The sequence below is a fragment of the Haematobia irritans genome, chromosome 2 (genome assembly GCF_050003625.1).
Source record: "Haematobia irritans isolate KBUSLIRL chromosome 2, ASM5000362v1, whole genome shotgun sequence".
NCBI classification, from domain to species: Eukaryota; Metazoa; Arthropoda; class Insecta; order Diptera; family Muscidae; genus Haematobia; species Haematobia irritans.
In genome coordinates, this window is record NC_134398.1 from 202,961,905 (window position 1) to 202,976,910 (window position 15,006).

General features: G+C 28.7%; 1 protein-coding gene across 1 annotated transcript in view; it reads right to left on the reverse strand.

The window, feature by feature from the left end:
• twit (target of wit) overlaps window positions 1-6,473 on the reverse strand; it is a 39,629-nt gene extending 33,156 nt beyond the window's left edge. The window contains exon 1 of the mRNA XM_075297205.1: window positions 5,924-6,473. Within this exon, the coding sequence (XP_075153320.1) occupies window positions 5,924-5,990 (67 nt within the window). The 5' untranslated portion in view covers window positions 5,991-6,473. The remainder of the gene's footprint in view (window positions 1-5,923) is intronic.
• Between the last annotated feature and the right edge of the window lie 8,533 nt (window positions 6,474-15,006).

The window sequence follows — 15,006 nt, forward strand, 5'->3', positions numbered from 1 at the left end:
AACAATTTTCAGCAGTTAAATTCCTAACTGGCATATGGAATATATAGTCACGATGACAGATATGCCCATAGTACGGTTTAAAACTTCGTTAGCTAACGCAGCACTAACGGAGCTTCATCAAAACGGAGGTGAATATGAAAAATCAAAACACTTTCATTAAATAAAATTAATTTAAAAATATAGTTATATATAAAATATTATTAAAAATATAGTTATACTTAATAGAGCTAGTGTAACATTACTACTCTCTCTATCTCTCTGCTTATTTATTATGTAGGCATGTATTGTGCTTGTTATACTTAATACACCCTCAAAAAAAAATCGCTTCTCTAACATATGTTCCAAACATATTTTGCAGGAAGCACATATATTATTGGATACCGCCGAAACATTAATATGTTTGTTTTATGTGACCATATTATATGTTTGGAAGCATTTTGAGTCCAAGAATAGTATATGCTTGGAAGAATTCCCCAAAGAAGATTATGTTCATTCCCTCACATAATTTTCACTTCCACGAAATTTTTGAGTTCTTCGCATCTTTTTCTGTAATACAAATATGCTGTTTTTTTTTCAAATGTCTATTCTCTTGGTTCCGAATATCTATTCTCTTTATTCCGAATACTCATTCTACTATTCAAATTAAATAATATTTAGACATAAGCATACCAAATTTTTGGACTTATTATAAAACAGTTTTCCGAAACAACATACATTCACAGAAATTGCTCTCATTTCATTCTCTCGCTGTGTTATGTTGATATTTTTTATTCAACCCTCCCGGTTTCCATATCTATTTCTTTCTCTATACTAACTCTCTCTCTCTCTCTCTCTCTCTGTCGCTCTCTGAATAAAGTATCACAACATATATATGTTTACTCGAAATTTGTAAATTTATATATGTTTACATTCACACATATTATTTTTATGAAACATTCATGCCCCAAACATAATATATTCTAACATATTAACATATGTGTCCCAAACATTTTGTGTTAGTATAGGAACATTACATGTTTGCACTTAAATATATTGTGTTTAAAAATTGTGCCCGAAACACATTTTGTTTATATCGGAACATATGAAAAACATATTTTTCTAACAGTGTAGAGCTAGTGTAACATCACTACTCTCTCTCTGCCTGTTTATTATGTAGGCATGTATTGTGCTCTAAACTACATAGGAGAAGTGATGTTACACTAGCTCTGCTAAGTATAACAAGAATAAATGAGAGCAACATTATTCTTGTTAGAGCTAATATAACATCATTACTCTCTCTCTCTCTATCTCTGACTGTATAATGTATATCAGGGATGGAAATTGCAGTACTATAGCATTTTTTTCACACTGATTAGTACTGTAGTACCGACGCGAATGATTTAGACATTTTTGAGACGATATCAGATTTAGGGTTCAATAGTTTTGACAAAATAAAGGGTGATTTGTTAAGAGCTTGATAATTTAAAAAAAAAAAAAACGCATAAAATTTGCAAAATCTCATCGGTTCTTTATTTGAAACGTTAGATTGGTCCATGACATTTACTTTTTGAAGATAATTTCATTTAAATGTTGACCGCGGCTGCGTCTTAGGTGGTCCATTCGGAAAGTCCAATTTTGGGCAACTTTTTCGAGCATTTCGGCCGGAATAGCCCGAATTTCTTCGGAAATGTTGTCTTCCAAAGCTGGAATAGTTGCTGGCTTATTTCTGTAGACTTTAGACTTGACGTAGCCCCACAAAAAATAGTCTAAAGGCGTCAAATCGCATGATCTTGGTGGCCAACTTACCGGTCCATTTCTTGAGATGAATTGTTCTCCGAAGTTTTCCCTCAAAATGGCCATAGAATCGCGAGCTGTGTGGCATGTAGCGCCATCTTGTTGAAACCACATGTCAACCAAGTTCAGTTCTTCCATTTTTGGCAACAAAAAGTTTGTTAGCATCGAACGATAGCGATCGCCATTCACCGTAACGTTGCGTCCAACAGCATTTTTGAAAAAATACGGTCCAATGATTCCAGCAGCGTACAAACCACACCAAACAGTGCATTTTTCGGGATGCATGGGCAGTTCTTGAACGGCTTCTGGTTGCTCTTCACTCCAAATGCGGCAATTTTGCTTATTTACGTAGCCATTCAACCAGAAATGAGCCTCATCGCTGAACAAAATTTGTCGATAAAAAAGCGGATTTTCTGCCAACTTTTCTAGGGCCCATTCACTGAAAATTCGACGTTGTGGCTCGTTAGTAAGTCTATTCATGATGAAATGTCAAAGCATACTGAGCATCTTTCTCTTTGACACCATGTCTGAAATCCCACGTGATCTGTCAAATACTAATGCATGAAAATCCTAACCTCAAAAGAATCACCCTTTATTTTAATATTTTGGTAAAGTCTTTAAAAAAATTATTTGCTAATAGCCTTTTACAAATTTAGCAAGACAAGTTCATGCGGGAAGAAAATCTCGATTTTGTAAAAGCCATAGTCAAAAAACACGAAGAATGTTTTAGTCAAAAAAAGTCGGTGATTCTACATTACGCTTCCACACGAACACTTTCCAGATAAGAAGTTATCGATCGCGTACTAAAATAATGCGAACCATTACAGTCACGGACAAAAATAATCTACCAACTTTTGGAGAAAATCATACCAAATACTACCAAAAAAATATTATCTTGCAAAAATTTATTTCTTCAGAAAGTTTTGTCAGTTTATTTCTAAAAAGAATTTTTGGCAACATTTTTTCTTTGGAAAATTTTGTCAAAATTTTATTTTGTTTTTGTCAACATTTTATTTCTATCGAAAATTTTGTCAAAATTTGATTTCTATAGAAAATTTTGTCAAAATTTTATTTCTATAGAAAATTTTGTCAAAATTTGATTTTTATATAAAATTTTGTAAAAATTTTATATCTATAGAAAATTTTGTCAAAATTTTATTCCTATAGAAAATGTTGTCAAAATTTTATTTCTATAAAAAAATTTTGTCAAAATTTTACTTCTATAGAAAATTATGTTAAAATTTTATTTCTATAGAAAATTTTGTCAAAATTTTATTTCTATAGAAAATTTTGTAAAAATTTTATTTCTGTAGAAAATTTTGTCAAAATTTTATTTCTATAGAAAATTTTGTCAAAATTTTATATCTATAGAAATTTTTGTCACAATTTTATTTCTGTAGGAATTTTGTCAACATTTTATTTCTATAAAAAATTTTGTCAACATTTTATTTCTATAGAAAACTTTGTCAAAATTTTATATCTATAGAAAATTTTGTTAAAATTTTATTTCTATAAAAAATTTTGTCAACATTTTATTTCTATAGAAAATTTTGTCAAAATTTTATTTCTATAGAAAATTTTGTCAAAATTTTATTTCTATAGAAAATTTTGTCAAAATTCTATTTCTATAGAAAATTTTGTCAAAATTTTATTTCTATAGAAAACTTTGTCAAAATTTTATTTCTATAAAAATTTTGTCAGAATTTTATATCTATAGAAAATTTTGTCAAAGTTTTATTTCTATAGAAAACTTTGTCAACATTTTTTTCTATAGAAAATTTTGTCAAAATTTACTTTCTATAGAAAATTTTTTCAAAATTTTATTTCTACACAAAATTTTGTCAAAATTTTATTTCTATAGAAAATTTTGTCAACATTTTATTTCTATAGAAAATTTTGTCAAAATTTTATTCCTATAGAAAATTTTGTCAACATTTTATTTCTATAGAAAACTTTGTCAAAATTTTATTTCTACAGAAAATTTTGTCAACATTTTATTTCTATAGAATACTTTGTCAAAATTTTATTTCTATAGAAAATTTTGTCAAAATTTTATTTCTACAGAAAATTTTGTCAAAATTTTATTTCTATAGAAAATTTTGTCAAAATTTTATTTCCATAGAAAACTTTGTCAACATTTTATTTCTATAGAAAATTGTGTCAACATTTTATTTCTATCGAAAATTTTGTCAACATTTTATTTCTATAGAAAATTTTGTCAAAATTTTATTTCTATAGAAAACTTTGTCAAAATATTATTTCTATAGAAAATTTTGTCAAAAATTTTATTCCTATAGAAAATTTTGTCAACATTTTTTCTATTGAAAGTTTTTCAAAATTTTTTTCTGTAGAAAGTTTTGTCAAGCTTTCATTTCTATAGAAAATTTTGTAAAATTTTCTATAGAAATAAAATAGAAAATTTTGTCAAAATTTCTATAAAAATTTTGTCAAAATTTTATATCTATAGCAAATTTTGTCAAAATTTGATTTCTATAGAAAATTTTGTCAAAATTTTATATCCATAGAAAATTTTGTCAAAATTTTATTTCTATAGAAAATTTTGTCAACATTTTATTTCTATGGAAAATTTTGTCAAATTTTTTTCTTTTTTTTCAAAATTTTATTTCTATAGAAAATTTTGTCAACATTTTATTTCTATAGAAAATTTTACAAAAATAAAATTTTGAAAAAATTTTCTATAGAAAATTTTGTCAAAATTTCTATAAAAAATTTTGTCAAAATTTGATTTCTATAGAAAATTTTGTCAAAATTTTATATCCATAGAAAATTTTGCCACAATTTTATTTCTATAGAAAATTTTGTCAAAATTTTATTCCTATAGAAAATTTTGTCAAAATTTTATTTCTATAGAAAATTTTGTCAACATTTTATTTCTATAGAAAATTTTGTCAAAATTTTATTTCTATAGAAAATTTTGTCAAAATTTTATTTCTATAGAAAATTTTGTCAAACTTTGTTTCTATAGAAAGTTTTGTCAATTTTTTTTTTCTATTGAAAGTTTTTCAAAATTTTTTTCTGTAGAAAGTTTTGTCCAGCTTTTATTTCTATAGAAAATTTTGTAAAATTTTCTATAGAAATAAAATGTTGACCAAATTTTTATATAGAAATAAAATTTTGAAAAAATTTTCTATAGAAAATTTTGTCAAAATTTCTATAAAAAATTTTGTCAAAATTTGATTTCTATAGAAAATTTTGTCAAAATTTTATATCCATAGAGAATTTTGTCAAAATGTTGTTGCTATAAAAAATTTTGTCAAGCTTTTATTTCTATAGAGAATTTTGTCAAAATTTTATTTCTATAGAAAATGTTGTCAACATTTTCTTTCTATAGAAAATTTTGTCAACATTTTTTTTCTATAGAAAGTTTTTTAAATTTTTTTTCTTCAGAAAGTTTTGTCAAGCTTTTATTTCTATAGACAATTTTGTCAAGATTTTATTTCTATAGAAAATTTTATAAAAATTTATTTTTATGGAAAATTTTGTCAAAATATATTGTTTGGAAAATTTTGTCAAAATTTTATTTCCATAAAAAATTTTGTCAAAATTTTAGTTCTATAGAAAGTTTTGTCGAAGTTTTATTTTTGTAGAAAATTTTGTCAAAATTTGATATCTCTAGGAAATTTTGCAAAATTTTATTTCTATAGAAATTTTTGCAAAATTTTATTTCTATAGAAAATTTACCCAAATCAATTTGACAAATATATAGAGGAAGGTTGGTTAAGCTCGACATCAAATAATATGTCCTACTATCCTCAGAGGCGTTAATTCTTCTTTGTTATTTTCCTGTTTCTATAATCCGAAAATTTTACTCAGAAAAATGTTTGGCCAATGAAGCATATGAAATTCTTAATCTTAATATACCAAATCTGCAAGGAATAACTGCCACTGTTATCTTAACATTGATGTACACACAAATCCGTTAACATTCATGCTAAATTTAAATCAAACGTATTCGCTGTTGTTCATTATAATTAATCCTTATAAAAAGGATTGTACAACATTAATAATTAAAACGTAGTAATAATATTAACATTTCATTCTTTTTGTCGTGAAAACAACGTTTCCATTGTTTTGTGTAATTAAAAATAAAATTTTATTAAAATTAAAAAAACAAATAAGATTTACTAACCTTTCACCTTTAAAACAGCTGTCATTATGAAAACGGCAAAAATCATTAACTTCATATTAATCGACATTTTGGAATTCAAACTTTTTCTGGTTACAACAGCGAAAGGAGGCACACAATATTCTCAAAACCCAAAAGCCAATATGATTTATTTTCTAATGAATGTGATTTATTTATTTTTTGCGAACAAGCAATTAAATGCGTTTGTTTTTACAAAATATTTTTTCCCTTTTTTTGTTTCAAAACAAACAAATTATGATTGACACGTTTGGGTTAAACGGAAACGAAGAAATCAAACCGGCTATTGCACTAGCTTTTTCTGGTGATTGTGCCAATAATTCTTCAAAGAAAATATTTCAAATTCCTAAATTGATTTCTTGGCAAGTACAAAAATATGTAATATGTTTTTTCTCTGTTTTCAAATGAATATATATTTTTTTAAATTGTTTCCCTTTTTTGTTTATTAATTTTAATTTTGTATTGTATCCACATCAACTGAACACCGTCGAGTAACAGGCAGAGGAAAAAAGAGTTCCTTACGATGCAAACGCTATCTAAATTGACGAGCAACTGATTGTAACAGCCATAGCCATAGACAGAAGAAGCTCAGCCACAACGGAAAATTGAAAAACGAACATTGCGGCGATATTTAGTTTTCCACCATTCGTGTATCTTGTTGATGTTTGTCGTTGAGTGAGTGTGGCCTAACACAGTGGGGGTGAATTTGTGGCAAAATACTAATACATATGAAATCAAATTAAATTACATTAGAAAAATTTAAACTTTAACGGCCATTGTCACGTAGATTCTTAAGGCTTTAACTCTCAGTTAAAAAAAAGTAAATTAATAGTTTTACTGATGTGGTTTACTTTTAACTGAAAATGTTTAACCGTTCCTAACTGACGTGTGAGTACACAATATAGGTTGAAATACATATTTACATATCGGTTGTACATGAAGCTTCATGATAATAAATTAAATTTAAAATATTTTTGGTAAAAATATTCGCATGCGATAAATTTTTTTTGGTGAAACTATTTAGCATCTGATAAATAAATTTGAAAATTTTTAGCATGGTAAAAAATTATTGACGAAATTTTCACCAAAAAATTTATCCAATGGGTAAATTTTATCGCATGTTATAAATTTTCACCAAAAACTGGCAAAAAAAATTGCCAAACATTTTTATAGTATTCGACATAGTTTGAAATTCTATGTTAATCCATGTTTAAATTATGTCGCATGCTATAGTTTTTTTTTTGCAAAATTTGTTCACATCAAAATAAAAATTATCGCATCCGATAAAATTTCCACCAAACATTTTATCTTTCCCCAATTATTTTATCCCAGCGTAAATTTTATCGCATGTTATAAATTTTCACCAAAAACAGCCAATTGTATTCGACAAAGTTTGAAATTCTATGTTATCCCATGCATGTTACCGCATGCAAATTTTTTCACATAAAAATAAAAATTATTGCATGCTACAAAATTTTCACCATCATTTTTATCGCATGCGACAAAATTTGTGGCAAATTTTTGGTGAAAATTTTGTCGCATGCGATACAAATTTTGATGAACATATATCGCATGCGATAATTTTTATTTTTGGTGAAATTTTGTCGCATGCGGTAAACATTTTGGAGAAAAATTATCGCATGCTATAAAATTTTTGGGATATTGGGCGCACGAGATAAATTTTCCTAATGCTATACATTTTCAGAAAAAATTTTATAGCATGCGATAAAGCCTCATCAAAATATAAAAATTATCGCATGCGATAAAATTTCACCAACATGTTTTTTTTTATCAAATGCAACAAAATTTGTGGCAAATTTTTGTTGAAAATATATCGCAAGTGATAATTTTTATATTTTGAAGAAAATTTATCGCGTGTTATAATATTTTGGGCATATTTGGCGCACAAGATAAATTTTTCTCATGCTATGCATTTTCAACAAAATTTTTATAGCATGTGACAAATTTTCACATGCGATATTTTTAATTTTTTTATCGCATGCTATATATTTTCACCAAATATTAAAACTATCGCATGCGATAAAAATGTTGGTGAAAGTTTTATCGTATGCGATATAATTTACAACATGGGAAAAATTTGCCACAAAAAATATCTCATGCGGCAAATTTGCCACAAATTTGCATGATTTGGACTTTGCAATGTCCTTAAATAAGTTTAACTCTACTTTAGATTTAATTTACTTTTAATTCTGCTAGTCTGTAAGGATTGTAATCCATAGACTTAAATAAATAAATAAATAATTTTATACCATGCGTAAAGTTTCACCTAAAACAATATCATGCGAAAAATTTTCCAAAAATTTTATAGCATGTGATATATATGCCATGAGTAAAGTTTCACCTAAAACACTATATCATGCGACAAATTTTCCAAAAATTTTATAGCATGTCATATATGTTCGCCAAAATTTTTATCGCATACGACAAAATTTCTCCAAACAATTTATCTCAAATTTTGTTGTTTGTTGGTGAAAATTTATCGCATGTCAATTTTCATCAAATATTCTATCTTTCCTCAATAAATTTATCCCATGCGTAAAGCTTTACCAAAATGTATCTCATGCAATAAATCTGCCAAAAATTTTGTCACATGCGATAAAAATATGAAATGTAATTATTGGCAAAATGTTTACCAAAACTTCTATCTACATCAATATTTTATCTCATGCATAAAGCTTCACCAAAAAAGTTATATAATACGACAAATTTGCATTAATTGAATCCAAACATTTTTATTTTCATCAACATTTTTATCGCATGTGACAAAAATGTTGGAGAAAATTTATCGCATGCGATAAAAGTTTTGCAAAATTGCCGCTTGACATAATTTTTTTGGAGAAACTTTACGCATGGGATACAATTTTTAGGAAAGATAGATTTTTTGGTAGATTGAATTTTTTGGTTAAACTTTATAGCGTGCGATAAGATAAAATTATTTGTGAAACGTAGAGTTTTTGGTGAAAAATTCTCTAATAATTTTATCTCATGCTATAAATGATTACCAAAAATTTTGTCGCATGCGACAAAGTTTCATCAAAAAATTTATATCATACGACAGATTCGACACACATTTTATGGCTTCTGATAAAAAACAAATATTTTTTTTGCATTCGAGAAAGTTTCACAAAAAATTTTATCGCATGGGATAAAATTAGTGGTGAAAGATAGAATTTTTGGTGAAATATTCATATCATGCGACAAATTATCAGAACCCCCAAAAAATAAAATATACCAGCCAAACCCACAAAAAAAAAACTCATTTTGCTAGAGCGAAAATTTAATTTTAAGCGACATATTTTTACAAAAATGTTGTCTCGTGCGAAACATTTTATAAATTGTTGATGAAAGTTCGTTAAGTGAGCCAATGTTTTGTACCATGAGAGGGAAAAAACTTATCTCAACAATTTTATCTCGTGCCACAAATTTCCACCAAAAATTTAATCTCATATTTTTATCAAAATATTTGTCTCATGCGATAAACTTTATAAATTTATGGTGAAAGTTCTTTAAATGAGACAAGTTTTGCACCATACGACGGGAAAATTTGTTTACAAATTTCCACCAAATATTTCATGCGGCAAATGTTTACAAAAAATTTTGTCTCATGCAATACATTTTATAAATTTACGGTGAAAGTTCGACAAATGAGTCAATTTCTTGTACTATGCGACTGAAAAAATTGTTCATGTGATAAATTTTCATCACAAACTTTATCTCATGCCACAAATATAATCTCATGCGACATATTTTTACACAAATTTTTGTCTCATGCGACAAATTTCACCAAAACTTATGCCACAAATTTTCACCAACATTTTGTCTCATCTGATCAATTTTACAAAATTTTTATTAAGTTTGTCATATAAGGACATTTTTTTTATCTCATATTTAATTTCATTATTCTATTATTTTTATATTTCAATTTTACTTTTAATGTTAATGTTTGCTGCTTAGTTTCTTTCCACAAACATTAAAGTTTAAATCAAATTAAAACAAAAAATAAAATAAATTAAATTACAATAATATAATTAAAATAAATAAATTTGAATATATTAATTGTCGTATCCCATTGTATAGATGAGCGGGATGACGTAGCACCGCATATAGAATCCTTCGTACTATATAACGTCATGCCCGCTTTCGACTCTGGCAAAGCACACACATTTAAAACCCATCATGAGCATAACTGAAAGCGGGTGATGTGTGGTTGCTATCCCTGCAGTGAGTGGGACGGGAAGGGGTTTGTGATGATTGTTTTTTGCGAAATCCAATAGTTTTTTCAATTCGTCCTTTCGCCACGCACAACACGAACGATTGCGAACGACAAGTGTTTATTTCATTGGGTTTTATGTTTTTAAGTCGGTCAGTCAGCAGCTCTACATGAACATAACACGACAAATAAATGATTTCTTTGTGTTCTTGTTGTTGTCATTTAGTCACTACCAACAAAAATCGTTATGAAATTTTTTTGTGGAAAACGGCAACAAGAAGAATTGTCTATGTCTTCAAGGATTTTCATCAGGAAATTGGCGCCAATTTGTCGTGTACATGCGAACTTTGTGTATATATGCTGCAGCCATTAAGGCGCCAAAATTTTAACATAGTTAATAAAAGGCGTTAACAGTGCGGAAAAGCTTTATTGATGGTGCGTAAAATGTTAACAGACAACAGAGAGAGAGAGAGAGAGAGAGAGCTTATGGAAACATTGACTAACATTACAGATTAAAATATTTCTCTGAAAGCAATATTTTGAAAATTTGAGCAATATTACTGAGAAATATGAAAATAAAATTGGAGACTTTGAAACTTGGCGTGGACAGATCCGGTCATTTGTGGCGTCAACAAAACGCAATTAATTAACTTTACAATTAACTATTTATCGAATTAAAAAAAGTCCGTCATAAAAATTATATTTTTTTTAATTTTCTAAATAACACTCTAGTGCCCGAATTTTTTTGCTGCGGATTAAATATTCAATGTTAACGACACAAAAAGAAGAAAACTAAACAAGAAACAAGTATATACGGCCGTAAGTTCGGCCGGGCCGAAGCTTATGTACCCTCCACCATGGATTGCGTAGGAACTTCTACTGAAGACTGTCATCCACAATCGAATTACTTGGGTTGCGGTAACTTTTGCCGATGACAAGGTATCTTAAAACTTCCTAATATCGTAATATATACCACGTAGTCCATACGTGGTATATATTAAACTTAAAATGACCGATTAAATACGTATATAATTAAGTTTCACAAAATTTTCTATAGAAATAAAATTTTGACAAAATAAAATTTTGACAACATTTTCTATAGAAGTAAAATTTGGACAAAATTTTCTATAGAAATAAAATTTTGACAAAATTTTCTATAGAAATAAAATTTTGCTAGATTATTTTTGCTCGAGTGGCAAGCATGATTATGAACCGATATGGACCAATTTTTGTGTGATTGGGGATCGGCTATATATAACTATAGACCGATATGGACCAATTTTGGCATGGTTATTATAGGCCATATATTAACACCACGTTGCAAATCTCAACCGTATCGGATGAATTTTGCTCGTACAAGTGGATCCGGAGTTCAAATCTGGGGATCGGTTTATATAGGGGCTGTATATAATTATGGACTGATAAGGACCAATTTTTGAATGGTTCTTAGAGACTATATACTACTACCATGTACCAAATTTCTGCCGGATCGGATGAAATTTGCTTCTCTTAGAGTATCCGAAAACCAAATCTGGGAATCGGTTTATATGGGTGCTATATATAATTATGGACCGATATAGACCAATTTTCGCATGGTTGTTAGAGACCATATACTAACACCACGTACCAAATTTCAACCAGATCGGATGAATTTTGCTCCTCTAAGAGGCTCCGGAGTTCAAATCTGGGGATCGGTTTATATGGGGGCTATATATAATTATGGACCGATGTGGACCAATTTTTGCATGGTTATTAGAGACAATATATTAACTCCATGTACCAAATTTCAGCCGGATCGGATGAAATTTGCTTCTCTTAGAGCAATCGCAAGCCAAATTTGGGGGTCCGTTTATATGGGGGCTATACGTAAAAGTGGACCGATATGGACCAATTTATGCATGGTTATTAGAGACCATATACTAACACCATGTACCAAATTTCAGCCGAATCGGATGAAATTTGCTTCTCTTAGAGCAATCGTAAGCCAAATTTAGGGGTCCGTTTATATGGGGGCTATACGTAAAAGTGGACCGATATGGCCCATTTTCAATACCATCCGACCTACATCAATACCAACAACTTGTGCCAAGTTTCAAGTCGATAGCTTGTTTCGTTCGGAAGTTAGCGTAATTTCAACAGACGGACGGACATGCTCATATCGACTCAGAATTTCACCACGACCCAGAATATATATACTTTATGGGGTCTTAGAGCAATATTTCGATGCGTTACAAACGGAATGACAAAGTTAATATACCCCCATCCTATGGTGGAGGGTATAAAAAAGAACTACTCCAAAATATTGAATACAATATTATATAAACATTATGACTTAAGACTAAATATAATAATAATATTATGGGTAAAAATTATTTAAATTGGAAACAATATCCCTGTTTAACTCTACGGGGTTTTGACTTTTTGTACCTGAATTTTGAATATTTCAAATTTAGAAATATCGACTTCTATATTTTTCTTGAAGACTATTTATGACATACGCATAATTGCGTATTCAATTTTAAATTACCAAAATCTACAAGTACAATTACAAAATCTACAAATACAACTATAGGCAATATTTTGGAGTGTACTGTTCTCACTTCAATAATGCGAGTTTGCTAAATAAGTTAGCATTTTGAATTAGTTTACCAGTGCATTACACTACCAGTAATCGATTGGGGAACTAGTTCCCCAAACGGTTCCCCAAACAAACTTATACACTACCAGTAATTCGTAACCGATTGGGAAACTAGTTCCCCAAACGGTTACTGGTAGTGTATATGGGAACTAGTTGCCCAATCGGTTACTGGTAGTGTGTAAAAAAAACTAGTTCTATAATCGGTTCCTTTTCACACTAATTCCTCAATCGGTTACTGGTGGTGTGTAAAGGAACTAGTTCTCACCCAGTCGGTTACTTGTCATTTTTTTTTTGTTTGGTAGGCTTTTGGTAAAAATTTCTCCAAATGCTAGAACGTATAAAAGTCCTGAATGTGCCTATGATTATTTACCTTATGCACTGCTTAACTAATAATGCGTTTTTGTTTTTAAAGTTACTTTACACACTAGTAGTAACCGATTTAGGAACTAGTTATTCTGTTCCACAGTCACAAATGACTACCTTATACACTACCAGTAACCGATTGGGTAACTAGTTCCTATATACACTACCAGTAACCGATTGGGTAACTACTTCCTATATATGCTACCTGTAACCGCTTGGGGAACTAGTTACGCTGTTTCACAATCGATTATTTGGAACAATTTTTACCAAAAACCTACCAAACAAAAAAATGACTACCTTATATACTACAAGTAACCGATTGGGTAGAACTAGTTCCTTTACACACCACCACCATTTTATATACACTTATACACTACCAGTAACCGATTGGGTACCTAGTTCCTATATACACTACCTGTAACCACTTGGAGAACTAGTTACGTTGTTCCACAGTCGATTCCCTTAGCCATTACCAGTAATCCTTATTCACTAAAAGTAAAAGATTGAAGAACTAGTTCCTTTACGCACCATCCCCGATCGGTTACTGGTAGTGTATAGAAGGAACTAACATCCCCAATCGACTGTGAAGCAACGTAACTAGTTCCCCAAGCGGTTACTGGTAGCATATATAGGAACTAGTTCCCCAATAGGTTACTTGTAGTGTATATAGGAACTAGTTACCCAAGCGGTTACTGGTAGTTAGTTCTTACCCAATCGGTTACTTGTAGTGTATAAGGTAGTATTTTTTTTTGTTTGGTAGGTTCTTGGTAAAAATTTCTCCAAATGCTAGAACGTATAAAACACCTGAATATGGCTATGATTAGTTACCTTATTCACTACCTAAGTTACTTTACACACTACTGGTAACCGATTTAGGAACTAGTTACGTTGTTCCACAGTTTATTTATTTATTTTACTAATTTTATCTTACTAAAATAATTAATAAATTTAAATAAAAAGAATGTTTAATTGAAAATTTACAAACAATTTTTTTTTTAATTTGTCGATGATAATTTTTTTTTGTGAAAATTTATCCCATAATATAATTTTTGTTTGGTGAAATTTTTCTCATGAGACAAATTTTTTGTCGCATCAAAAAATTGCATTATGCGAGGAATTTGAACCAAGTACTTTTATATCATTTGACAAAGATTGCTTAGAGCATTAATTGCTTCCGGAACAGCAAATGATTTTGACGACTTCACAAAATTAATTTTGGAGTGAGATACGACTTCGATTGAATTCACCATACCATTGACAAACGGTGGTCCTTGAAGGAGCTTCATCGCCGAAAAGTGAATTAAGTTCATCCTGGCACTATTGATGAGTTAATCCACGTCGAAAGTTGTCATAAATAGTCACAAATTTATTTCTATAGAAAATTTTGTCAACATTTTATTTCTATAGAAAAATTTCTCAATTTTGTATTTTTATAGAAAATTTTCTCAAAACTTTATTTCTATCGAGAATTTTTTCCAAATTTTGTCAAATTTTTATTTCTATAAAAAATTTGGTCAAAATTTCATTTCCATACAAAGTTTTCTGAAAATTTAATTTCTATAGAAAATTTTGTCAAAATTTTATTTCTACAGAAAATTTTTTCAAAATTTTATTTCTATAGAAAATTTTCCCAACATTTTATTTCTATAGAAAAATTTTTCAAAGTTTTATTTCTAAGGAAAATTTTGTTTCTATAGAAAATTTTGTAACAAGTTTTTCTATAGAAAATTTTGTCAAAATTTTATTTATATAGAAACATTTTCAAAATTTTACATATATAGACAATTTAGTCACAATTTTATTTTTATAGAAAATTGTGTCCAAATTTTATTTTTA